The sequence below is a fragment of the Malus sylvestris genome, chromosome 1 (genome assembly GCF_916048215.2).
Source record: "Malus sylvestris chromosome 1, drMalSylv7.2, whole genome shotgun sequence".
NCBI lineage: Eukaryota > Viridiplantae > Streptophyta > Magnoliopsida > Rosales > Rosaceae > Malus > Malus sylvestris.
Window position 1 is genome coordinate 4,668,972 of NC_062260.1, and position 26,223 is coordinate 4,695,194.

At 44.0% G+C, this 26,223-nt stretch overlaps 1 protein-coding gene across 3 annotated transcripts; it reads left to right on the forward strand.

Annotated features, from left to right (window-relative positions):
- Window positions 1-1,137: 1,137 nt before the first annotated feature.
- On the forward strand, window positions 1,138-24,792 carry LOC126622496 (bifunctional 3-dehydroquinate dehydratase/shikimate dehydrogenase, chloroplastic-like). Of its 3 annotated transcripts, XM_050291300.1 has the most exons (12): window positions 1,138-1,296; window positions 1,715-1,947; window positions 15,846-15,951; window positions 16,490-16,717; window positions 17,926-18,272; window positions 18,391-18,454; window positions 18,568-18,676; window positions 18,777-18,920; window positions 20,809-20,957; window positions 23,026-23,188; window positions 23,289-23,333; window positions 24,331-24,792. In XM_050291300.1, exons 1-11 carry the CDS (start codon window positions 1,273-1,275, stop codon window positions 23,330-23,332), a joined length of 1,611 nt encoding a protein of 536 aa, XP_050147257.1. In that variant the 5' UTR covers window positions 1,138-1,272; the 3' UTR covers window position 23,333; window positions 24,331-24,792. The 3 variants fall into 3 exon arrangements, with proteins under 3 accessions (XP_050147257.1, XP_050147262.1, XP_050147266.1); XM_050291305.1 differs by lacking the exon at window positions 24,331-24,792 and having other exon boundaries at window positions 16,490-16,708; window positions 23,289-23,513; XM_050291309.1 differs by lacking the exons at window positions 20,809-20,957; window positions 23,026-23,188; window positions 23,289-23,333; window positions 24,331-24,792 and adding an exon at window positions 19,666-20,779.
- Window positions 24,793-26,223: the final 1,431 nt, after the last annotated feature.

Below are 26,223 nucleotides of genomic sequence, written 5' to 3' on the forward strand. Positions count from 1 at the left end.
AAAAAAATGCATTTACGAGGAGTACACAATTAGATTTTTAGAGTAACAATAATAGTCCCCTTTTTTAATTATATTGTGAAAAATGTTAGAGAGACTATAAACAATCTCTCCAATAAAAGTAGGACCTACTTATATTTTGGACGCTACAACTATCCAATATGTAGATGTGGTCTACAAAATATTGTTACCTTAAGATTTTTTAGTGCCTGAAATACAGGCACAAGACATTATAAAAATAGATGGACACTTGGAAAAAAAAATTCTCTCCGCTTGTATAAGGAAATATGGTGTGCCGCCCCATGTTTTGGAGACATTGAAAAATCTCTCCACTTTAATATCGTTTTACCGCAATGGCCAGAAATAATAATGTCCATGAACCCAACAATCCCACTTTAATATAGTGGTGTAGATTTGATTCTCACCAATCCCACCCTCTTAACATTTAACAATTTAACCCACTAATGCTATTTTTTGGTCAGAAGATATAGAACATTCATTAAATAAAGTTCAAATGAATAGATTACAATGCAGGTAGCCCTAGAAAGAGCCGACATTTAAGAGGAATATGTCACTTGTACAAAAAAGAGGAAATTGTAGTAATGGTCTCTCAACTTTAACTCAATTGGAGTAATGATTATTCAACTAAAAATCCATGACTATTGGTCCCTTAACTCATCAAAACGTGTAGCTATGGTCATTTTTGTCAAATTCGTTATAATTTCTGTCAAGATAAGTCACATGCTATGCACATGAGGCTGAATCAAGGGGTTAATATGAGAAAAATTGTAGTAATAATCCCTCAACTTTAACCCAATTGAAGAAATTGTCCTTCAACTTTAACTTAATCGGAGAAATGATCATTCAACTTTAACGCAATTGGAACAATTGTCCCTTAATTTTAATCCAATTGTAGTAATGGTCATTCCAACCTGACTCATTTTCACGAAGGAGTTCACGAAAATGACCATAGTTGCACGTGTTAATGAGATTAAAGACCAATGATCATAAATTTTTAGTTGATGGACGGTTGTCACAATTTTCTCTAAAAAAAATAAATTATATTTGCGTTTTTCTTTTCTCTTTAAAAAAAAAGAAAAAAAAAGAAAAAAAAAAGAAAAAAAAAAAAGAATATACGATAGCACGAAGCGCGCCTACCAGAACTCAAAAATTCCTACCAAACTCATCCCTATTTAGACTCCTACCAAACCACTGTGCGGTGCAACGCACCGAACACCCAAAGCAGCCTCTCTCCGACGGCCGTCAAACTCTCCGATGGATTCTCCCCAAAACGTTTTGGTAAGTAAATTCTCTCAGCAATTACTACTATCTCTGCAATGCGCCTCTGATTTTCTCTTCCATTTGGCTGCCGGCACTAACCAAATGAAGATATAAAACCCAAAAAATTGGAGTATATTTTTCTTATTTTCTGTAATTTCTATCAGCAACTAAAAGATGTGAAACTTGAAATAATTGGGATGATCTGGTTTCTGCTGTAACTTATTCTGTTAGTCTGATTGGCTGCCAAGAAAATACATAGGAAAACGTACAAGGTTACAAATTGTCAAACTTTTTTCGCATTTTTCAGCATTCTTGTCTTTAAACTAAGCAGATTCTTGAACTTGTTTAGATTAGATTCAGAGCAATATTACCTGCAATAGTGTGAATTTTGTCTAATTTCTGTATTTTTTTTGTTTTTTTTGTTTTTGGGATTCAGCTTGCTTCTGAGGGTCGCGTGGGAGTTGAAGACGTGAGGAGGAGTTCGACCCTAATTTGTGCTCCGATAATGGCGGAGTCCGTTGATAAGATGGTGGTTGATATGGGCAATGCCAAAGCCCTTGGTGCTGACCTTGTGGAGATTAGATTGGATCATTTAAAAAGCTTCAATTGCAGTGAAGATCTCAAGATCCTTATTAAAGAATCCCCTTTGCCGATGCTTATCACATACAGGTATTTTACCATGAATTTCTTATATGATTCAGCTTGTTTGTGGTATACTCTTATTTTAAGGGTTTGATTCTGTTGACCCTAGAAATTACAAAGCCTACGTGGCGCGCAGGCCGAATATATTCTAAGCTAACTACGTCATTCGGTGATTGCGGGGCGTGCCAACTCGTCGGCCGAGGCTCGGCCGAGGAGTAAATTTGATGATGCTGCGTTGGGTCGCGCTACTGACTTCTGCGTCTTGCGATTGCGGCCGAGAAAGGAACGCGTCTCGGCCTCTTGGGTTCTCGAGCCTGAAGACAAGGCTGCTATTTCTTACAAAGTTCACGAACCGAATTCGGCTTACAATGTGCCGAATGTAATAACTGTAACACCTCACCTCGCCGAGAAGGCTAATGAGATGACCTCGACCAACAAGGATTCGAAAACCCTTCTCGACCGAGACTTGGATAGGCAGTCGACCGTTCTCGCCGCAGTGCTGTTGATGCCAACGGAAGATACTGCGAGACCGACCGACTCTACGGTGACAGAGCTATCTATGCCGACTTAAGATATCACCGGTTGCTTCCACAGTGCTGTTGATGCCAACGGAAGATGTGTCAGCGAAAAAGGAAAAGAAAAAGATCTCAAGTTGTGAGAGTTTGCGCAGGGCAATTTTGTATTGATTCTTGTGGGGCCTTTTCCATTGCTGAATGTCTTGTATTTATAGAAGCAGAACACCGAGCCCGAGTTCTAATCCTATTCGAACTAGGTTTCCTTCTCCGGATTAACGTTACCTCAATCAGTCCTACCTCTGCTAGGACTACGAATCTAGTCCTTAACTGAGCCGGATTCGCCTTCTAGTTTTACTGATCTCGTCGAGGGTCCCTATTGTATTAGGACTCGACTTGCACTCTGATTTAACCGATCTAGGCCTAGAAGCCCATGAGCTGAAGCCCCCATGACTTTCTCGCCGTAGTCTTCCCGGGCCGAAAGTGATACCTCCCTCGGCCCAAACTGCTATTTTGGGCCCAAACATTGCCCCCTCGCTTTTGAGGTCCTCGGCCTGAAACCTTCGGCCGAGTTTCGGCCTTGAAGAAGCGAATCTACCACTCAGGATCCCAATACCCGAGTTCCAAGGCGTATTTATTGAACATGCTCGCACGATCTTGATCCTGCTAAACCACTCGCCACGTGGCACCCCCTAACATGGCCAATCCCCGATAATGACGTCTGAAGCGTGCGCCTGCCCGAACCGTCTCGTCATTATGACCACTATCTCAATCCGCGAGCCATTTCATCAGTCCGTAAGCCCTCCTGTCATCGTGCAGGCGTCGAACCGTCTTTCGTCATTAACTTCGCCGTCACACGCGATCGTGCGCCCCCAAAACCTAAAACCGTCGGTCTTCTCAACCGCATTCCCCAAATGCTCATCATGATCAACGATTCCTCCGGTCGATTTTGCCCTTTGTTTTGAATTTCGAACGATTGCTCTTCCTCCCATTACTCTATAAATACCGAAATTTCCTCATTTGTACTTTACGTTCTCAAACTTCCTGAAATCCCCTACTCTTGCTCTCAAGTGCATTCCTCCATTCCAAGCTTTCGTCCTCAAATCCCCAACCCAAAAAACCTCCTTACGCTGTGCTTTTACAATGGCCTCCTTCATCTCCAGGCTTTCCCGGGAATGCGACCAGCATCAGAAGATCCTTGATCGGAGCTCGATCAAGAATATACGGTTCGAGAACGACATGAGCACCGTCCACCAAATCCTGGGTCCTCTCTTCAAGGCAACAATCCCGCCGACCATCACTGGTCTTCTCCAGGAACACTGCCTTACACCCTTGCTCCAAGGGTTTGAATGGTCGAGATGGGAGGCGGCAAAGCCCCAAGGCTCCTGGCCCTCGACGACCACCACCTGGGCGACCTGGGTTGTCCGAATGGAACGGCTCTTCGGCGAAAAATGGAAAATCCTGGGCATCTACGACGCCATCCTCCTTTCGTCGATGGACATTGTCCCTGACAAGGAGCTGCTCCTAGCCGCTCTATGCTTCTGGTGCTCAGCCACCAACACAATGGTCCTTCCCCTTGGTCCCATTGGTCCCACCATCCTGGACATCACCGCCATTTTGGGGACCTCGGCCACCGGGATCCCTATCGACGCGACCCTCTCCGGGCACCCGTCGAATATCGATCTGAAGACACTCTTCGACCGTCGAGCCTTCGAGACCCTGAATAGTGACGGTCACATCCCGTCGAGGGATGAAATACAGAAGCTCCACAAGAACTTTCTCAACTACAACACCCTCTACCTTCACTTCGCCGGTCGAGGGGAAGAGGACCTGCGAGAAGGAGAGCATGAAGCCTTCCTCTTCTACTGGTACAATAAATACATTTGTTGTACCAAATCAAACAAATGTTTGGTCGAGAATATGCCAGTGGCCGAAGCCCTGGCCAGTGGTCGCGTCCTGGCGCTAAGTTCTAATATTCTTGCCCACCTCTTCCGTTGCCTGGCCGAGGCGACTCTCCACACGGTGGACCCCCACCAGAATGGCCCTCTCTGGGTCTTCCAGCTCTGGTTGCAGGTGTACTTCGCCTCCCTTCGGCCGGCTATAGCTGATTTCTCAGCAACAGAGGCTCTTGGTCCTCAGCTAGCCTCCCGACCAACGCCTCCTCATCAGGCCGAAGAGGTGTTTAGGTACCTCTTTGCCCTTGACGATCTCACAAGCGACGAATTCCTGATTTGTCGTCGTCGTGATTACCCCCCCTCCATCAAACTGCCTACCTCTACGTGGGCGGCAGATGAGGACGCCGCTCTTCGCCGAACCTGGGGGTCGTTCGTGCTTGCTCGCGACCTTCCTCTCGGCTGCGACGGGAAACGGTCGGGGTGGGAAGTGTACCATCCGAACTTCCTTGCCCGTCAGCTCGGCTATCTTCAGGGCTGTCCCGTCCCCCTTCTCTCTTCCCGCACAGTATTGAGCCGCGGACGCGAGCCTCGCTCTTCAGAGAACGAGTGCAGGACTGCCGCGAAGGAGTTTCAAGAGTACTGCCAAAGATTTCGCCTACGACCGGCCACCCCAGAAACCCATTGCACTGACACCTTCGGTGAGTGGTGGGAAAATTACACTCAAGAGTTCTTCGGTGCGCCGGTCGAGGATGTACTAAACAGGCTCTTCGGTAACCGACCTAAGAAAGCCCCGGCCCCCCATTCTCAAGGTAGTTGTTCAATTCCCCCTTTTTCTTCAACCTTGCCTGTTGTACGCCTTACTGAATTGTCTTTATCCTTTTAGGTAGTCGGCCTTTGAGAAAGACAGAGGTAGTTGCCGCTGCTATGGCCGGGAAAAAATCGGTCGTGGCCAAAAAGGACAAACCTGCTGGTAGGGCCGGGCTGACCAAACGGCCTCGCCAAGAGGCCGGGCCGGCTATCAAGCCTTCCCCGCCTGCCAAGCGGGTAAAGCAACTGGCGAAGAAAGGTGCACGGGAGATCCACGTTATTTCCAGCCACACGACGACTCCCAGTGCTTCCCCTTCTCCCGCCGCCGGCCATTCTGGGGTCAAGAAACAGCCGGCTTCAGCCATAGAGACGATCCCAGCGCGGCCTGCTTCTGTGGCCGGCGAATCAGTCGTACCTCCCTCTGTCGAGAAGGCACCTGTCTCACACCAGGCGGTTCCTACGACCGAGGAAACCTCTCCCAAGAATCCAAAGCCCACGGTCTTCGTGCTGGAAGAGAGTGAGGGGAGCGACGAGGTCCCGCTGGCGCGTCGTCCTCCTACTCGTCAACGAACTCCTCCAGTATCCGAGATGGCGGTTCAACCCGGCCCCTCCTCGGCTAATCGTGGCAAGCACACGGTCGAGGAACCGACCCCGGCGGCCGAACCTCTCGTTCCTTCTCAAGACCAGGACGTCCCTGCCTCCACTGAAGCAGCTGCGCCAATCGGCCCATCGGCAGCCGACCGTGGCAAACGCCTGCTCGAGGAACCCGAGGCCACGGCGGAATCGCCGATCCATCCTCAAGACCAAGGCTTCCACATCCCTCCACAAGAGGTTACCTCGGCTTTTGTAAGTACCTTCGATTTTCCTCCTGATTGCTTTTCTGCTTTAGAATTCTAAACAAGGAAAAACTAAATGTCAGGTGCCTGTACATTCTTTTCACCGTCAATTCTATGCGCCGAAGGGCGTTATCTATATTTCCTGGCCGCCTCAGTGGCCATCAAACGTAGATAACCTCCATCGGCCTCGTGAAGTGAGAAGCAATCTGAGACACTGGGCTCGGCCATTGAGTTCTTTAGGTTCGAGCAACGACCCTGGGGACATGGCCGAGGTCTCCTCTCAGCAGGTTAAAAAACGACACCTTCTTGCTATTCTTGTCATGACTTCCTTTAAGCTTAACCTTGTTTATTCGTGCAGGCTTCATGGGAGGTTGAATTCAAAGCTCTCCTCTCCAGTACGACTGCAGAGTCTGGCCCTTCGGCCGCTCCAACTGAGGCTGCCGATCCAAGCGCCCTAACCCAGTTGCGAGAAGTCCTGTCGCTCTCTTCATCGCAAGTACTTGAGCGCAACGGTCTTGATCTGCTCGGCGTGTGTCTGAACGACCTTGGGGCCGACGGTCGCCTAAGCGGAGATGCCATTGTTCGGGCATCGTCTGCTTTGGAGCGCGTTCGGGAGACATTTGGCATCTTCCAGACTGCTCTGAAGGCCGAACAGGACCTGCAAGCCGCCACGGCCGTTCAAGACACCCTCCGTCCGAAGATTGACGATCTACGGGCAAAAGGAGAAGCGTTAGCCGAGCTCGACCGTCAGATGGCCGAACTAACAAAACGCCGGTCGGTCATTGCTTCTGAACTTGCGAGGGACTTCGAGTCAGGCGGGAAGGATCGCCTAACTGAGTATGCGGCGGCCAAAAAACGGGTCGAGCGCCTGAGGCTAGACAAAAAGAATCGGCAAGCCGAAGTCATCATGGCCGACGTGCGGTGGTTGGAATTGAAAGCTCTGCTCAGCACTCTTCTTCCCTCGTCTCCTTGAATGTATTTAGACCTACTCATTTTTGTAATACCTGTCAATTTTAATGGAATGACTTTTCCTACAACAAACTTTTTATTCACGCATTTCCCATGTGACCGGATAGTATTTCTTCAAGAACTTCCCATTAATTGGTAATTTGTGAACTACTCCAGTCCGGTCTTTAAGATGATACGCCCCTTTACCGTATACCTTATGCACAATGAACGGCCCTTCCCAATTCGGCGACCACTTGCCGAACCTAGGATCTTTTATTCCTACGGGCAACACCGTTTGCCACACCAATTCACCCTCGCCGAACGTTTTCTGTCGTACCTTTTGGTTATAGGCTCGCTCGGCAATCTGTTTCTGTGCCACCAGTAAGTTATAAGCGTCAAGTCGCGCTTCTTCCAAATCTTCTAGTTCCTGTCTCATGGACTGATTATATTCGGCGCTAAACAAACTACTTTGTTCAATTAATCGCAACGAATTTATGCTCAACTCGACTGGTAGCACCGCATCGTGTCCGTAAGTCAATGCGTACGGGGTTGTTGCAGTCGCCGATCGGGACGACGTTCGGTATGCCCATAATGCCTCGTTCAACTTCAAATGCCACATGCCAGGCCTCTCTTTTATTATTTTTTCGAGGATGCCAATCAACACTTTATTACTTGCCTCGGCCTGCCCATTCGCCTGTGGATAATACGGTGTGGACTGTTCCAGCCGAATTTTCAAATTGGCCGTGTATTCCTTAAACCTTTCGGCTGTGAAGATTGTTCCATTGTCGGTTATGATCGTTTCTGGCACACCGAACCGGGTCACAATGTGTTCCTCCACGAAATCGCAAACTTCTTTAGACGTTAATTCGGCATATGATTTTGCTTCGACCCACTTAGTAAAGTAATCAGTTGCGACTATTATCCATGCATGCTTAGCAGCTCCAGAAGTCGGCGTGATTTTGCCGATTACGTCCATGGCCCATCCTCTAAACGGCCACGGCTTAATGACCGAATGTAGCGATTCGGCCGGGACCCTTTGTATAGGCCCATGGATTTGGCACTGCACGCATCCTCGTGCAAACTCGATACAATCTTTCAGTATTCTCGGCCAAAAATAACCGTGTCGTCGTAGTAGCCATCGCATTTTTCGTCCAGACTGGTGAGCTCCGCATACCCCTTCATGAACCTCTGCGATCGCTCGAGCACTCTCTTGAGGGCCGAGGCATAGCAATAACAAACCATCTTCACCCTTTCGGTACAACTCGCTCTGGTACGTGACATAGTTCGTGGCGTGAGCCCGTGTCCTGCGACTGTGTTTTCCGTTAGGATTGTCAAGGTACTGCATAATGGGCTTTCTCCAATCATCTGGTACTGCCTCGGCCGCGCAAATTTCTATAGAGTCCTGGTCTTGCCGATCCAACAACGAAGGCAAGGACATGACCCTGGTGCGTATCACATTGTCTCGACGGAGGATTTGCTGATCAACCAAGGCCGGGTATAATTGTTGTAATATTGGTATCTCCCGGCCTAGCTTGCCCCCCAGGAGTTGTGCACCGGAGGCGATTTGAGCCAACTCGTCTGCGTCGGTATTATGAACCCGAGAAATATGCTCGAATGTAATGCCGTCAAAGGACTCGGCCAAATAGCTGGCGATCATGTGGTAAGGCGCCAGAGTACAACTCATGCAGCGAAAAGACCCATTAATTTGGTTAATTACTAGTTCAGAATCCCCGCGGACGAGGACACGAGTGGCATGTAGGTCAAGAAGGAGGCCTAGACCAATGACCAGAGCCTCGTACTCGGCCTGATTATTGGTACAGTCAAAATCCAATTTGAGCGAAAAATACCAACGATCGTTGTGAGGAGACTGAATGACGATGCCTGCACCGGCCGAGGACGAAGTACTGGAACCATCGAAATACATCGTCCAATAGTTGTCGCGGGTCACCACCATGCCAATCTCAACATCAGCACCCCCGAAATCATAAGGCGAAGGGTGCTGGGCAAGGAAATCGGCCAATGCCTGTCCCTTCACAGCTTTTTGCGGCACGTATTGCAAACTAAACTCGGACAACGCCATCGTCCATTTCCCAATTCGGCCCTTCACAATTGGCCGGGTAAGCATGTACCGGATAACGTCGGTCTGGGCAATGACTTGGGTGACCGACGGGAGCATGTAATGCCTAAGCTTGGATGCAGCGAAGAACACGGCGAGACAGAGCTTCTCAACGGCGGAATAATTGATCTCCGGAGGACTCAGATTACGGCTGAGGTAGAAGATAGCCTGTTCCCGGCCGGCATCATTGTCTTGCGCGAGGAGGCAACCGATGGACTCGGCGGCCGCCGAAATGTACAGCTTGAGAGGCTTACCGCGCTGAGGAGGGACCAGGACAGGTGGGTTTGTAAGGGAAACCTTGATCTGTGTGAACGCCGCCTGATGCTCCTCATTCCACATGAACTTATCGGAGTCCTTGAGCTTCAAAAGTGTGGAAAAGGCTTTCATTTTACCTGCCGAATTAGCAATAAATCGGCGTAAAAAATTGATCTGGCCGAGTAAGGACTGTAATTGTTTCTTCGTTGTTGGGGGTGGGGCGGTGATGATTGCGCGTGCCTTGTTCTCATCGACTTCAATCCCACGATGATGTACGAGGAAACCAAGAAAATTCCCGGCCGATACACCGAAGGCACACTTGGCAGGATTCATCTTGAGGTTGTGCTGACGCATACGGAGAAAAGCCTGTCGGAGATCGTCCAGATGTGTCTGTCGGCGTTTAGATTTGACGACAACATCGTCGATATAAACTTCGACGATGGTGCCAATTAAATCATGGAAGATGGTGTTCATCGCCCGTTGGTACGTGGCGCCGGCATTCTTGAGGCCGAATGGCATGACAACCCATTCGTAAGTGCCGAGTGCCCCCGGGCACCGGAAAGCAGTTTTGTGCACATCGGCTTCGGCAATAAATATTTGGTTATAGCCGGCATGTCCATCCAGAAAAGATAAGATCGCATGATTCGCCGCGGCATCGATTAACAGATCTGAAATCGGCATTGTATACTCATCTTTGGGCGTTGCCAGATTCAAATTGCGAAAATCGGTACAGATGCGCAGTGCACCACTTTTCTTTAATACAGGAACAATATTCGCCAACCATTCGACATATCGAGCTGTCCGAATGAACCCGGCTTTCAAAAGCCGAACTAATTCGTCCTTAACACTGAGTTGTACTTCGGTCGAGAATCGACGAGGTGGCTGACGGAAAGGCTTGAATCCGGGCTTAATACGTAATTCATGCTCGACCAAAGCACGATCTAAGCCGGGCATTTCATGATAACTCCAAGCAAAACAATCTTTGAATTCCGTAAGCAAAGCCCGCAACTCGTCCTTCATTTGTTGAGGAAGTAACGCACTAATAAACAAAAGTCGTGGGTCATCGGCCGTCCCAACATTAATCTCTTCCAAAGGGTCCTTGACAAGGGGCCGATGATCTTCGAGCTTGGCCGGGGCGGCTCGAATTTTATCAAAAGATAATACAGGCCCATTATCTCCCTCAGCAAGGAACTCGACGAGGTTGACACCCGAATTTGGTTGTTTGGATATCGTATACCAATGGGCCAGCAGTCGTTCCATAGTAGATGAAACCGCGGCCCTACGTGCTTCCCGATCGGCGTCAAACATCGGTTTCGGGGAGAAAGTTAGCTAATCCGAGTCTCGCCGAATCCTGCTGGACAGTCTCGGCGCCAACCTCGATAGCTTTCTGAACGGAAATCCGAGTCGGCCGTCCTTCTTCATTGAAGCCTTGCAACGTAATATAGCCGACGTGATCGTCATAATACCGTGCTTGAATCATGTTGGCTTCGAAGGGCTGGCTATCGGCCGGATGAACAGTGACCGATTTGCCGTCCCAAAAGACAAGCACTTGGTACAATGAGGAAGGAATACAACTGGTTTGATGAATCCAATCTCGGCCGAGCAATGCATTATACTCGGTTTTGGAATCAACCACAAAAAAGGCGGTCATATGGGTGCGACCGGCAATATTCACAGTTAACGGAAGCACACCTTTGGTGTGGGACTTGTCGCCGACAAAACTGCTCATTGTGATCCCTGACGGAATAAGTTCGTCATTGGAACGGCGTAAGGCCTTCATGATGTTCAGGGGCATGATATTGACAGTAGCTCCACAATCGACAAAAACCTTAGAAACCGGATATCCCTCGATGTGTGCCGTTACATACAATGGCTTTAAATGGTGAAGCTTGGCCGATGATAAACGAGGGAACAATTCGGCCAAAGCGGCCTTTAGGCTATCATCTCTTGCTGTTGACTCGCCTTCAGCAATCGATATAAAATCAACATGACCAGGTTCCTCGACAACCACATCTCCATCGAGGAAATTTGGTTGAGCCGTGCTTGATTGAAAATCGGCAGGTAATACATGAACCATACTAATTTCCATATTATCCAGGACGGACGGGCCCATCTGGTCGAGACCCTCCTCGTTCGGTTGGTTAGCGACTACGGACTTGGTTGTCGTCAGAGTCGGACAACGAGATTCTTCCGTCCCTTCAACAATGTCACCCGGCGGAGCTGCTTCGGCCACTTGTTGGCTCCGCGTGACCGCCTCAGGTAAGGTCGAGATTGACAATGAGCTTGGGGTCAAGTCCTGAACCTGCTCCTGGTAGTGTAGCCGAGCATCCCTAGTGTCGAGATAAGCATCAAGACGGGCAATACGGGCGATTTCATCGGTCGTAAGGCCGAAGAGAGAAACTGCTGAAAATACTTCAAAGTGATACCGTAAATACTGAAGGTCCTCTAGCGAGAAAGGAAGGTCAGCGACATCGATATCGGTATACGGGTCAACTTCAAATCCAAAGACACGAGCTTCTCGTATGTGCTGGAACCTTGCTTTCAATCCTGGATCTGAGGTCTTCTGGATGATCCGCTCAGCATCCGGACAAGCCAAGACAAGATCAATGGTGTCCTGACATGCCTTCGGCAAACCATACAAATCGTTGGCCGAATGTTCCTTATGAAATTCTCGCATATATTCCAAAGACTCCCCAAGGAACGGGGGGTGCAAATTCCGTCGAATTTTGACCAAAGGCTCTTGGATAGCTATCGGGGATAATTTGCTTTCGGCCTTTTGCCTGAAATGTTCAACACGTGCCTTCATTTCCCCTGGTCGAATGAGAAGTTTGATCCGCTTATCGGCTTCTTCAAACATGGTCTCGACGTCTTGACCGACCAGCCGTTTTCCCTGAGCCAACTCTGTCATAATTGGTGGAGGTGGTCGCTTTTCATTAGTGGCAACTGTATCCTTCGGTCGCCACTTAGGGGCCGAAGTTTCTTGGGCTGCTTGTCGGCGAGCCATGCAATCCATCCGTTGATGCCGGAGTTTCTGAGATTTGGACAACGCGGTATAGACGCCCTTCGAAGAATGGTACGTATACCAACGTTGATCTCTAGGCTCAGGAGGCTTGAAGGTCTTTTGACTCCGTGATGATCCTGAACTGCTAGAATTACGCTTATAGTAATCATCGTCATAAAATGAAGCATCAAAATCGAGGCGCCGCCTGACCGGGGGTGTCTCTTCCATCCGTACTTTAGGACCGAGCCTCCCAAAAACCCCATGATGTTGGTCTTCATTGGCTATCTTTTGCCGAGTTACGGCCACGGGTTGCGAAGAAGGTTTCTCTTCTGGTTCACTGTCGACCTTCGCTTTACATTTCCTGCACAGAACCGCTGTCCCACTATCTTCATCGGCGCTATACTCCGTCAAAGATTTGACAATAGCGGGCCCCGTTAAGGCCGCAGATAGTTTATTTGAACGCGAATCGGCCATGAACCGTGGCCGAACATTCTGACTCCGCGGGCGTTGTGTCTCAACCACTTCAGCCTTGCCTTTCCCTTTGTCCTTGGGTAGGTACGCGTCGACCATATTTACTGTTGCCGTGGGGAACGGATCAGTATCAACACTCATCCTCTTCTCGGGGAACTTCAGTTTGCCATTATCAATCCAGCTTTGGACGTTATCACGAAATACGACGCAATTGTTTGTCGTGTGTTTGCTCGAATTGTGGTATTTGCAATACACCTTTCCTTTAAGCTCCTCGGCCTTAGGAATGTTATGACCAGGCCGAAGCTTAATGATTCTTGCTGATAACAGTTGGTCAAAAATTGCGTCAGCCTTGGTAATATCAAAAGTATAAACCTTTGACGGTTTCGATGTTCCTTCAGTGGCCGAGCGACTTTTGGCTTCTCTAGAATCAACCTGAGTTAATGCCTTGCAAATGTATGGTTTGTCTATTACTATCTCAGCCGCATCCACACTAACACATTCATCCTCGGTTGATGCATAATTGACAGTAGGGTTCTTGTAAATCGTTCCCCGAGTTGGAGTCTTCGAAGTCTTCTCCTCGCGGAGCAAATAATCGTACTGCTCGACATGCTGGGCCAATTCGTACATGTCCCGAAAATTTGCCCCCAAGAATTTCTTTTTGTATTCGACGTCAAGACCATTCAAAGCAAGTCTGACAAATTCGACTTCGGGTAAAGGCACTCGGCACCAATTCCTAGCCGATTTAAACCTAGTAAGATAATCCATTGGTGACTCATCAGACGCTTGAGCCATCCGTGCTAATGAAGAAACTGACATCTCCATCCCCGGCCGATAAAATTGCTCGTGGAACTTCTCGACCAACTCCTCCCAGTTTTGGACGGAATTAGGCGGGAGATTGATGTACCAGGCAAATGCCGAGCCGGTCAATGAAAAATTGAACAGCCGTAACTTGTGGAAATCACTATTCACATCTCCACATTGCGCGGTGAAACGAGCCACGTGCTCCAACGAAGACAGGGACGATTCACCAGCAAAAAGACTAAAATCTGGGATCTTGAAGCCCTTCGGGTATCCAAACGTCTCAACGTAAGCTGGGTATGGATGAATAAACTTGGGAAACTTCGGCCCTTTCTTCATAGCGGAGTCGATCATCCGCTGAACTTCGGTCATATCAACAGATGCTGCTTCGATCCTTTGGTCGGTCCCGTCTGACCTACTGTTCGACCCTCCTCCCTTCTCTAAGTTAATTGTTTTGAGAGGGGCAAGAATAGGCCCGGCCGGTACAATCGGTGCCGGGTTGTTTTCTGGTAAGCAAGTTTGGCGAAGATCGAAAGGCCTGCTGCCACCAACTTGGCTAACCAGCATTTCGAGCAGTTTGGTTTGCCGATCATTGGCACTGAGTATCGCGTCCTGCAGCTTGTCAATGCCTCGACTGAACGTCTGCTCGACTGACCGAGACTGCTCGTCCAGTCGCTTTCGGAGGAATGACCTTGTTGGTGGGTCTGTTCCTTCACCACCATCCTCATCACATTCCTCTATTATCCCTTCATTGAGAACGCATGTGTTTCTGTTTGGGATCTCTAAACCACGGAGTTGACCGCCGAGATTAAGTTCTCTCTCTCGGCGAGTCGCGCTCGTGGACTCAGGTGTCCCAACGCTAAGGGGATTCTGCGCCTGTGGCACACTCTGTCCTATGCTCTGACTCGGTAAATCGGCTGTCGACTTTCCCATAGCTGTTTTTTTTTTTACCGATCGTGTTTCAATTGGCATGAACTTCGTAGTTTAGCACTGGGTCCCACTGGGCGTGCCAAAATGTTGACCCTAGAAATTACAAAGCCTACGTGGCGCGCAGGCCGAATATATTCTAAGCTAACTACGTCCTTCGGTGATTGCGGGGCGTGCCAACTCGTCGGCCGAGGCTCGGCCGAGGAGTAAATTTGATGATGCTGCGTTGGGTCGCGCTACTGACTTCTGCGTCTTGCGATTGCGGCCGAGAAAGGAACGCGTCTCGGCCTCTTGGGTTCTCGAGCCTGAAGACAAGGCTGCTATTTCTTACAAAGTTCACGAACCGAATTCGGCTTACAATGTGCCGAATGTAATAACTGTAACACCTCACCTCGCCGAGAAGGCTAATGAGATGACCTCGACCAACAAGGATTCGAAAACCCTTCTCGACCGAGACTTGGATAGGCAGTCGACCGTTCTCGCCGCAGTGCTGTTGATGCCAACGGAAGATACTGCGAGACCGACCGACTCTACGGTGACAGAGCTATCTATGCCGACTTAAGATATCACCGGTTGCTTCCACAGTGCTGTTGATGCCAACGGAAGATGTGTCAGCGAAAAAGGAAAAGAAAAAGATCTCAAGTTGTGAGAGTTTGCGCAGGGCAATTTTGTATTGATTCTTGTGGGGCCTTTTCCATTGCTGAATGTCTTGTATTTATAGAAGCAGAACACCGAGCCCGAGTTCTAATCCTATTCGAACTAGGTTTCCTTCTCCGGATTAACGTTACCTCAATCAGTCCTACCTCTGCTAGGACTACGAATCTAGTCCTTAACTGAGCCGGATTCGCCTTCTAGTTTTACTGATCTCGTCGAGGGTCCCTATTGTATTAGGACTCGACTTGCACTCTGATTTAACCGATCTAGGCCTAGAAGCCCATGAGCTGAAGCCCCCATGACTTTCTCGCCGTAGTCTTCCCGGGCCGAAAGTGATACCTCCCTCGGCCCAAACTGCTATTTTGGGCCCAAACAGATTCATTTGAATTGGTTATATTGGTAAAGATATAGGGATGAATTTTACATTATTTTATTAAACAGAAGAAATGATACCTATAATAAACGAAGCTTATTTTCCCCTCCTCTTTTCATAACGCTGAAGACACGAGTTTAAGTCAAAGGTTGCATATGACGATTTATCACTCAGATGGATACAGAAATTATTCTCATTAAATTTCACTGCATTATCTTTCGGTTTATCTAAGTGTTGCTATGCTCATTATTAACAGTTTTTGGACTGTTATGACCCTAAGAAACTCCCGCTGCGATAATATCTGATAAGACTGATATTATGTACTTTTGTAGACCAAAGTGGGAAGGTGGTCAGTATGATGGTGATGAAAAATATCGACTGGATGCACTTCGATTAGCAATGGAGCTTGGAGCTGATTACATTGATGTTGAGCTTCAGGTTTCTCTCCTGTGTTTTCTGTTTGGCATTATGGAATCATAAGATGGGTAACATGATCTCATCTATTTCGTCCTTCATAGATGCTAGATAGTAAGGAAACTTACTACAGCCCTTCTATTCCCTTTTTCGTTTTAATTCCTCCCTAGTCCAAACTGCCGAATAATTGTTCAAGAGCTGCTTATGGTTGCCAGATGTGTATAACAACTCTAAACTTGTGCAATGAAATGAAGTATCAATCAAGAATCATGTGAATACATTCTTTTGTGCTGCAAATCTAATCAATGTATCCTTACTACTGCCACCATTGCAAACATATTGGACAAATCATTTATCTTTCCTTTTCTATGTTAAATTTGTCACACTAGAATGTAAAACCTGAATTAGGTTTTTTTGTTCTTTTTTTATGGTTATTGAAAGATATCGAACGTTTGACCTATTCTAATCCTAACCCTTTCCGAATCCTCCCTCACACCACTTGGACTAACCCCAAGGGTTAATCATGATTCCCTTATTCTTATGTTATTAACTTTCTTTGAAGGTTGCTCATGAATTCATTGATTCCATATATGGGAAGAAGCCTGAAAAGTTTAAAGTTATTGTCTCTTCTCACAACTATCAAGAAACTCCATCAGTTGAGGCTCTTGGAAATCTTGTTGCAAGAATACAAGCCACTGGAGCTGACATAGTTAAGATTGCAACCAGTGCTATGGATATCACTGATGTAGCACGCATGTTTCACATAACAGTACATTCTCAAGTAAGCAGTGTAGGTGATATGCTTTTGCATTGCACCTTTAAATTTTATCCCATTGTTTATTTCCATGGTAAGCTGAATTTAAGATTTTATTTTATTTTTTTTATTTTTTATTTTTTATTTTTTTAGTATTTCACCATTTTAGAATGTTAATATATAGGAGTTGAACTTGATGTGTTTCTAATCGACTTTATACATGGTGTATACGTACATACGTATGGATGGTTGACTGAGGTGGGCAGTTTGTATGATTTATGCTAGTAGTTACATCTGAAGCATGAGATGTGCCTTGGCACAAAGCTAAGTTACTCTGTTTTGAAATGGGAGACGGCCTTTCCTAAAGTGAGTATAAGGCTACTTACTTCAGACTTCCCTAAATCCTACAATATTTAGAGCCCACCTTATTTCTCTGTGATACCCATAGTAGCATTTCGTTTGGTTGGCAGTTTACAGCTCTAGTTTATTAACTGATCGTCTCTTGGTTAGTGATAGAAAATGTGACATGTTACTCTGATGAAGGGAAGGAAAATAGGATGAAAAAGGCTTGCCTGACCCTATTGATGCAGTAAACGGAGCTGATTTTCAAACACCCTTTTAAGGCTCTCACACACCCCTCTTTATTTCTGGCCATCAGATTGAATAAATCTAAAGGAAACAATGGACAGGTTTAAACAGCGTGTGTGTAGGAAGAGGAAAAGGGTGTTTATTTTTCATTTCCCTAAAAATATTGTTATTATGGTTGCAGATCATAGAAGAACACTGTCCATTTCTGATGTGTGGGAAGTGTAAGGGGTTCTCTAGAGGAAAAGGATTTGTATTGTTTGTCGGGCTTACCAAGTATTAAGTAATTATGATGTGTGAGAAGTCTAAGGGATTTTCTAGAGGGTAGTTGTTATGGAGAACTTAAAGGGTCAATCTAGAAAGGTCAGGGGGAATTTAGTAATGTACTTTAAAAGGGTCTGACCTAGTTTTGGAGGGAGCAGACCAGTTTGGATGAATTTTACCAGTAAAATCAGTTTCTCCCCAAGGCTTTTCTTGGTTTCCCTTTAGAAACCTAGCTTCCAATGGTAATTGAAGGAATTCAGTTTACATCACTGTCTCTTTTCATCTGTGCACTCACAACAGGCTTGCGCCAAATTTCTTCTCCTTAGTCATTTGATTTATTTTTTTTTAATTCTCTATATGCTAAAAGCAAAATTGACTCCTTCATGGAATTTCAGGTCCCGACAATAGGACTTGTAATGGGTGAGAGGGGGTTGATTTCACGGATCCTTTGCGCAAAATTTGGTGGTTATCTTACTTTTGGTACGCTTGACTCAGGAATAGTTTCAGCTCCTGGTCAACCAACTATGAAGGATATATTACATCTATACAATTTCAGGCAGATAGGGACTGACACAAAAGTGTTTGGCATTATTGGGAAGCCTGTCAGCCACAGCAAATCACCTATATTGTACAATGAAGCATTCAAGTCAGTAGGTTTCAATGGAGTTTATGTACATTTGTTGATAGATGACATTGTAAATTTTCTCCATACTTACTCTTCAGTGGATTTTGCTGGTTTCAGGTTCATCTTCTATTTCTCTTCCCTAGTGTCGAATAAAAATTGTAGCATATCTATTTTGAATTTTTTCTTGCTATTTATACATCATGATCCCATCTTATACACTTCACTTCTAACACAGTGTTACAATTCCGCACAAGGAAGCTGCACTTAAGTGTTGTGATGAAGTTGATCCAGTTGCAAAGGTAGTGAAGAAAGCATTCATATTGTGGTGCTTCCATTCTCCATTTGAGTAGTTAGCGTACCTCTGACTTATGCTATCCATATAATTGATTTTTATCTTTATTAAAATATTCAGGCCATAGGAGCTATTAATTGCATTATACGGAGACCAACTGATGGGAAGTTATTTGGGTTCAATACGGACTATGTAGGGGCAATCTCAGCTATTGAAGACGGACTGAAAGGTTACTATTATGTTGTACTAGCTAAGTTTTTTCTTCTTTCTTTATTCTGGCAAGAATTTTTTTTTTTAATGTGTTCTGGCTTCCCACTTTTACTTTACAGGTTCACATAATAATGGCAGTTTAACCGTTTCACCTTTAGCTGGTAGGCTGTTTGTTGTTATTGGGGCTGGAGGTGCTGGAAAGGCACTTGCTTATGGTGCAAAACAGAAGGGCGCAAGGATTGCAATTGCCAATCGCACTTATGGTTGGTTTTACTTTCTTTTGTTCCGTCTTTTATTAGCTCATAAGCTATCTGCTTTCTTGATCTATTTTGTCATGGCATTTCTTTAACGGTTATTCATTTTTTTGTGTCAATTTATATTATCCATGTTCATTTTTGCTCTTTCCCATGGTCGATTAGAACAGTAAAAACTCCACTTATACAGCATGTCAACCGCGATCTTTCTTTTTCTTGAAAATCAAAATTGAGATTATAAGTAAAGTTGGTTGAAGGGACATTTCATTCTTTGGAAAAACAACTAAGGATACTAAAACCAATCTGAAGATAAATCGGTTTGAAGGAGCTTGCTGTCAAAGATAGAGATCCTTTCTAATTGAGAGAGCTAAAAGAAACACTCTTTCTTTTTCCTTTTTTTAACCCTAAAAGATTATATGGTTCTCCATCATTTCAATTTTCTTATTTGACTTAAGTGATTATTTTATGTGTATCCAACCCACATTTGAGTAATCGGTTTGATTAATTTTACTAACATGATTTTGTTGTTTAAGATATTCTTGTGTATGTCTCCAATGTTAAATCTTTAACCCTTAGCGCAAAACGGAATGTTCTTTTATTTTTCTGTGTGGCATATTCTCATAACCTACCTGGACTTACCATGCAATTTTGGTTCAGTGCTCGGTATGTTTGCCTAGGAGGTTAATTTAGGATAGAAAAGCTCAGCGCTTACTTCTGGAATGGTAGTATTGTTAACGCCTTTGGTGATTAGCAGGGGCGAAGCTAGAAATAACGTTCATGGGGGCACAATGAAGCAATAGCGGGTGCAGGTCCTCATGGAATTCCAAAAAGAGCGCATGCAGCGCCAATTTTTTTTTTCAAGTGAGGCATTTTGTTGAGCACTTGGCCAACTTATACCCATTGTGTGCTTAGTGTACATCTCCACCCTTTGTTCCTTTATAATTGTATCTTTAGGGTCAATATTGTTAAGTGAACAAATAGATAAATTATATATGCATAGGGCTGGGAGGTCAAATTTAAACACATGGAAGGAGGGAATGCTTTTTCGTGAGCTGCTAGAATCAACTCTACAACTGAGTGATACAGTTGGTGGTGGTGGTGGTGAGTTGATTATTGTTCACTGTAGTCCGATTCGACGTCGTATCGAGCGACAGAAGGCAGCTGCGATTTAAGCAGGGCCCTGGTTCCTGCACAGACCACCATTTTACAGGCCAAAAACTTTAGGGGAGAAGAAGGGAGGGCCGGGGAGGGGGGGGGGGGAGATGTGCCTCCTCTGGTTGCTAATGAGATTCACCCCTGGTAATTAGGTGATTGCCAGGGTGTACATCTTTGTCATATTTGGCGGGAATGCTAGAGTGCATTCATCTGGGTGTAAAGATTTGATTCATTTGGTTGAGAAATTTCTTTATTTAAGCAGGTGGTGTCATCTGAAACATTTTCATTTACTTTATAGTTTCATGCAGTGATAAATCTTGAGTAAATGGTATCATATAGTTTATGTAACCAATCTCTTAGAGGTAAATGCACATATTTAACATGACACCATTGAGCAGATTAAATTTGCATCCTTTCCTATCTTCTGAGAAAAAACATCAATCCATTTTACATCAATATTATGAGATTTGAAGCTTTACCCAACCGTTGAAGTGTACCTTATCGTAATTTGTTGTATAGATTCATGCTCTATCATGCTTTTTGATGTTCTAGACATGAAGTCTGCTGCATGAGAAAGTTTTGCTTGACATTTCCGTACTTCGGATTGGTAGATCATGTCAACTACAGAATTTGTTGCTTTGTTTCTTATCCTCTCTTCTCCATTGTCATTTTTTCCTAACCTTATACACATAACATCACTGTGATTTTTTGTTCTTAAGACTGATTTTTTATTTTGTTAAAGATCGAGCCAGAGAACTTGCAGACACAATTGGAGGAGATGCTTTGTCTCTTGCTGATTTAGATAATTTCCACCCAGAGGATGGGATGATTCTTGCAAATACAACATCTATTGGCATGCAACCAAAAGTTGATGAGACACCCATTTCTAAGGTTTGCCACCCTCCCATTTTGCTGAATTATAGATTATGGGTTGTCCTTGTATTAAAATACTTGATCATATTTAACATGTGTACAAGGGATATGATCATTATGTTGAGAAATTATGGACAGCACTTGAAAGTGTTAAATTCTTTAATAACCATCAGTTCAAGGCAAGTTATGACAGAGATCTATAGGTTCCTCTAAACCAAACTCCAATTCTAGGCTGTGCGCGCCAAGAATAGTGTGTTCTTACACAAAACTGTGTAACTCAACAGTGTTATCTTTTGTCTTTAGTCTTGGTGTTCTTTGATTCGCTCCCCATTTTCTTTATAACACTTTACCCTCCATTTGGATGTCAATTTTTATGTCTTGACCTAAGAAAGCTCACACCATCTTAGCATTAAATCACAAAATGACTAGTCCATTAATGATGTCGCTTATTTAGCCCGTGTCAGCCTAGTATGTAGCTGTTGTGGGACTCAACACACGCTAGCAGAATCTGGGAAACACACACTAGTACATACTCACCCCTGCTTAAATTTCTGACATTCTTGGCATGGCCCACAATCAAGTTACTGAAATCAACCTTGTCAGGAACCAAACCTTTGTTGCAACATCCCACATGGTAATGAGTTGGCTCTATACCATTTGTCACAACCCAAGGAATTACAAGTCACCATGGTGCTATACCCCAAAGGGACTAGCCACTGTTGAGGCTACCTGCAATTGATTATATTGCCCAGATCCGCGAGTACATAACAGATGGGGACTCAACACATGCTAGCACAATTTGGAGTATCACAGTTCAACATTGCTAAGTGTAATCAAATTTGCCAATCTGAAAGTACCATCTCCTTCTTTATCAATTTAATAACAAACCTGAAGTTTAGGAAACCCATGCTTTTAAATTCATCCAAATAAATCCTCATTCAACATAGTCACTCATACCTAAAATTGTATATCTGACGTTGACAAGGATCAAATCTATAGTGCGTGAACTTTGTTAAGCTATGTGAGTATAGTATCAGTCTGTGCCTACTATCCTTGCACAGAAAAATTGTAAGTCAATTACAAGCAGTAGAAGCAGCCCCGAGTAGAGATGTGAAGCTTACCTGTGATCCACTTTACCAATGAGAGGTGAGCAGACCCACAAACGTTCACTGCATCAGTGCTAACAAAGGAGCTCTTTATTACCACATTTGTAGAGGAGGGGAACCACCCTTCACACATCCAGAGCTTTTGTTAGGCATTTTTGTCAGTGTTTCAGATGTGAGTTTTCTAAAAGGATGGATTTGCTGGGGTAAGTTACTGGTCAACCTCAAGGTTTGATCAACTCGGGTAAATTACTGTTCAACCACAAAAATTGGTTGGCACATGGAAAAACCTCTAGGACTGAGCTTCTGTGTTTTTTTTTATATTTTATTTATTGGAGAGCTGTTTTTGACCGGTGGGTTGGCTTTGTTGGACCAGTTAACCAGCCAATGGCCCTGTCGACCAAAATACCTCTGGTTGACAAATATGTCGCTCTTGACTATCTTAACTCTATTTCAACTGAGGTTGCTTTGTCATGGTTTTGCCTTTAATGTTGATGCTATTTGTTAATAGCCGCCTGGTTTTGGTTGTATTTTTGTCTGGATAGGTTTTATGTTATGTGTCTATAAGGTATATGCTATGGTTGTTCTATTGTATTTTGGGTAGTGACTGTCTTTGTGCTAAGCAAGATAATCTACCTGAAAGCAACCAGAGCGAAAAATTAAATATGGAAAAACAGTATCTCAAGTTTACCATCTGATGAAGTAAAAGGAGGCAGACTCGATAGATTTGAAGTAAGGAAATTGACTAGTTAGGTCCTTGGGTTTCGTCAGCTTGAAGTTTTTTTGTTTTTCTTTTTGGCACAGTTTACCTGGAAACCCATACATCTATGATGGTCTTGGAACATCAAACCTGGGACCTCTTACTACGAAACCAAGTTAACTTGCACCATATTCTATTGATGTTTTACAACTGAAAAAGTTACACCAAATGTTATTTAGGTCACCTTTATAGAAAGAGATTTAGTAGATTTCTGTTTTTGCAGCATGCTCTGGGATCTTACTCGTTGGTTTTTGATGCTGTCTACACCCCCAAAATGACCAGACTCTTGAAAGAAGCGAAAGAGGCCGGTGCCACAGTTGTTAGTGGGTTGGAGATGTTCATTGGACAGGCATATGAACAGTTTGAGAGGTTCACTGGGTTGCCTGGTAAGATTAACTTATACCACTTGATAATTCGGTATCAATTAGCATAGGAGTCACATTCTATTAACAACACGGTATCAATTTAATTTTCTGTTAATTGCAGCCCCAAAGGAACTCTTTCGAAAAGTAATGGACGGTAGCTTGTGAGGTTTGTTTGGCTAATTATTAGTTTTATATTACATATATAGTTATTGTCTCACCCATGTATTTCAATCTGCACTCCTCAATTGATGTTGTTTAAGAATGTATTATAGATGCTGTTGAGCAAGTTTGTGCACATCTTTGTTGACATCTTTTCTGTTAAAATATGCTTCATCGTTTCTTTTTAGTGTTCATGCCGAAGCATGTATACTTTATACACTACATCTCCGTCAGGCATAAGGATAGAAAGGCACCTCGTTTATGGATGTCTTCTAGTCGATGTTTAAGGACCAAACACCGTGTTGTTATTTGTCCTAGTTTATGGCTTTAAGGCATGCCCTGCCTTCTCAAATGGCGACCCAAATTGCATAGGAAAGAATGTAGACCAGGTTCAGGTTGGGGTAGATTCAATGTAGACCAGGTTCTGGTTGAGGGAGATTCTACTGCAATTAGTTAAGCCATGCTCTACTGCGTTTTTTCTCTCATGGAAACATACAAATTGTTACCGTTTTTGGATCCAGTTTAAATTGTTGGTGTTTTCTACAGTGCACCAGAGGATTAGATCCTCTGAGTATTTTAACCGTTGAATTTTCATTTAAAAATACAAACATTAAAATCTAATAGTTAAAACATTTGGAATATGAGACTTTGGAAGGCTTATTATATTAATACCTCACAAATTGTTGAATAAACCCCACATTCTTAATACATCCCACAGTTACTTTTTCAATTAAAAATTATCTTTATACACCCCACATACCTCTCCATAATACCCTCACACCCCACATTCTCAAAACTCACATTATATTTCTATATACACCCCAATTTCTTCAAATTTTATAATACTCATTTTTAATTTTGATGGATTGAATCTAGATACCCTTTTGTTCCCAAGCTAATTACTTTTGTGATTGACTTGTTTTTTGTTTCTAGCTTGAGAGCATATTATCATTAACCGATTTGGACGCTAACACTTATCTTAAATTTTTTTTATCTTTGTGCAAATTGGAAAATCTTATGTCACTTCCAAACTCAAGATCTTATGCAACTTTTCTATAACAAAAGAAATAAAAAATAAAAAAGAATTATCGAAAGATTCAAGCTATTGGAATTGTTGCAATTCACAGAGCTGGTTTAAAGGCATAAGTTATGGAGTTTTTCGACATAGTAAATGCCCGGATGTGATAAAATGTGTGGTTGGAGAGAAAATAATTTCTTGCAGTCACCGTGATCAATAGCATTGACATATTCATAGACATTTTGTTAGGGTTTTCTCAATCAATATGTTTGTAATTTCATTAGTTAGGATTTTGTTCAACAATGGAGGGTGGGAGGGTTTTGATAATTGAAGAAGATAAATAATACGTTAAAAGTGATGTGGGGTGTATTTGGAATTTTTTTTTTTAAACTTACTAAAATCGAAATTGTCATTGCACAGTAGAATAAATAAATAATTTAATATGAAATTTTTTATGTGGTGCATTCAACAATATGTGAGGTGCTAATAAAAAAAGCCCTCTGGAATATCATAAATTTCTTGTTAAATTGGCTACAGTACGCTCATGCACACAGTATAGTTAATTTAAAATTATGAAAGAAAGGCCTCAGTTTGGAGGTCGTGTAAAACTATTTAGAAGGTAATCAGTAATTGTGGGGTGTCTCCTCTATTACTCTCCATGGGGAGGGAGGACTCAGATCGGAGGTCATATCATCTCTACCAAGTTCTCCGGGGATAGCGGGGGAGAAGGAGGGAGAAACGGGAAGTGGCCCGACGGCTACATGCACAGGGAGTTTGGGGCCGCGACGGCATGGGGAGGAAGGTGGTGCAATGAGGGAGAGACCATTTTCTTCTGCGAGTTCTAAGAAAAGTGCTTTACAAAACAAATTTTTAATGAACACTTCAAGAACTTTTACTAAAAATAATGACAAAAACAAGGAAGTGGTGATAGGATTGTAAATAAGTTGAAGTTTGAATGTGATGGCAATGTTGTAATTAAGTTGAAGCTTGGTGGCATGGGCAACTGTTTCTTTATAATTTTTTTTTATTAAAAAGAAACAGTTATAGTTGCCACCCAACTTTTAACCAAATTATGATACCGCTATTTGACCCAATCTTCCAACTTAATGACGATACTATCATTAAGGGCGGAACCAAGATTCAAAATATGGGGGCAAACATTAATACAACAAAAGTTAAATAATAAATAAGTCATTTCTTTCACCCTTTAACAATCTAGGAGATAAAAATATAACATTTTTTGTGCATTAAATTTTCAATCAAAATACAAATTGACGTTCAAACTTTCAAATTTGGAAAGTTGTCTGACTGAATAAAAAGATAATAGGGAAATTGACATAAATGAGCCATTTTTTTGCTCTTGGGATCAAAATAGGACAAATCGGCCATTCACACTCCATGCTTACTATGCACAAAAGCGAAATGAAGAAAATACTCACATATAAATTGTAAAAACTCACAACTCATTGTGTCATTTTTTCCGATTTTGAAGTTGGGGATGTCAAGAGAGAGAGAGTTGTGAGTTGTGGACTACTGGGTTGAGCTCAGATGTGTGAGCTTTGATTTTGAAGAGAATGAAGTCGAGAGAGAGGTGAGAAGAGTGAGCTGGCCTTTGGGTTGAGCTCATAGCTCTGATTTCGAACACAAGGATGTCGAGAGAGAGAGAGAGAGAGAGAGAGAGAGAGAGAGAGAGAGAGAGAGAGAGAGAGAGAGAGAGAGAGAGAGAGAGAGAGAGAGGTTGGGGTTTTTGGGTTTGAGCTCAGATTTGTAAGCTATATGTGTTATTCTTCCATAACCAAACACAACAAATTCTTCCATCCTTAAACATAGGACGTTCGTACCATATTTCTGTTTTGGCCGGAAAGTTCCATTTTTTCCT

Excerpts from the sequence above, each read along its gene's own strand:
- LOC126622496 (XM_050291300.1), top strand. The coding sequence starts at position 1,273 with ATGGATTCTCCCCAAAACGTTTTG. Across the intron at positions 1,297-1,714 it reads ATTCTCCCCAAAACGTTTTG|CTTGCTTCTGAGGGTCGCGT; the intron begins GTAAGTAAATTC and ends TTTGGGATTCAG. Across the intron at positions 18,455-18,567 it reads AAGTTGATCCAGTTGCAAAG|GCCATAGGAGCTATTAATTG; the intron begins GTAGTGAAGAAA and ends TAAAATATTCAG.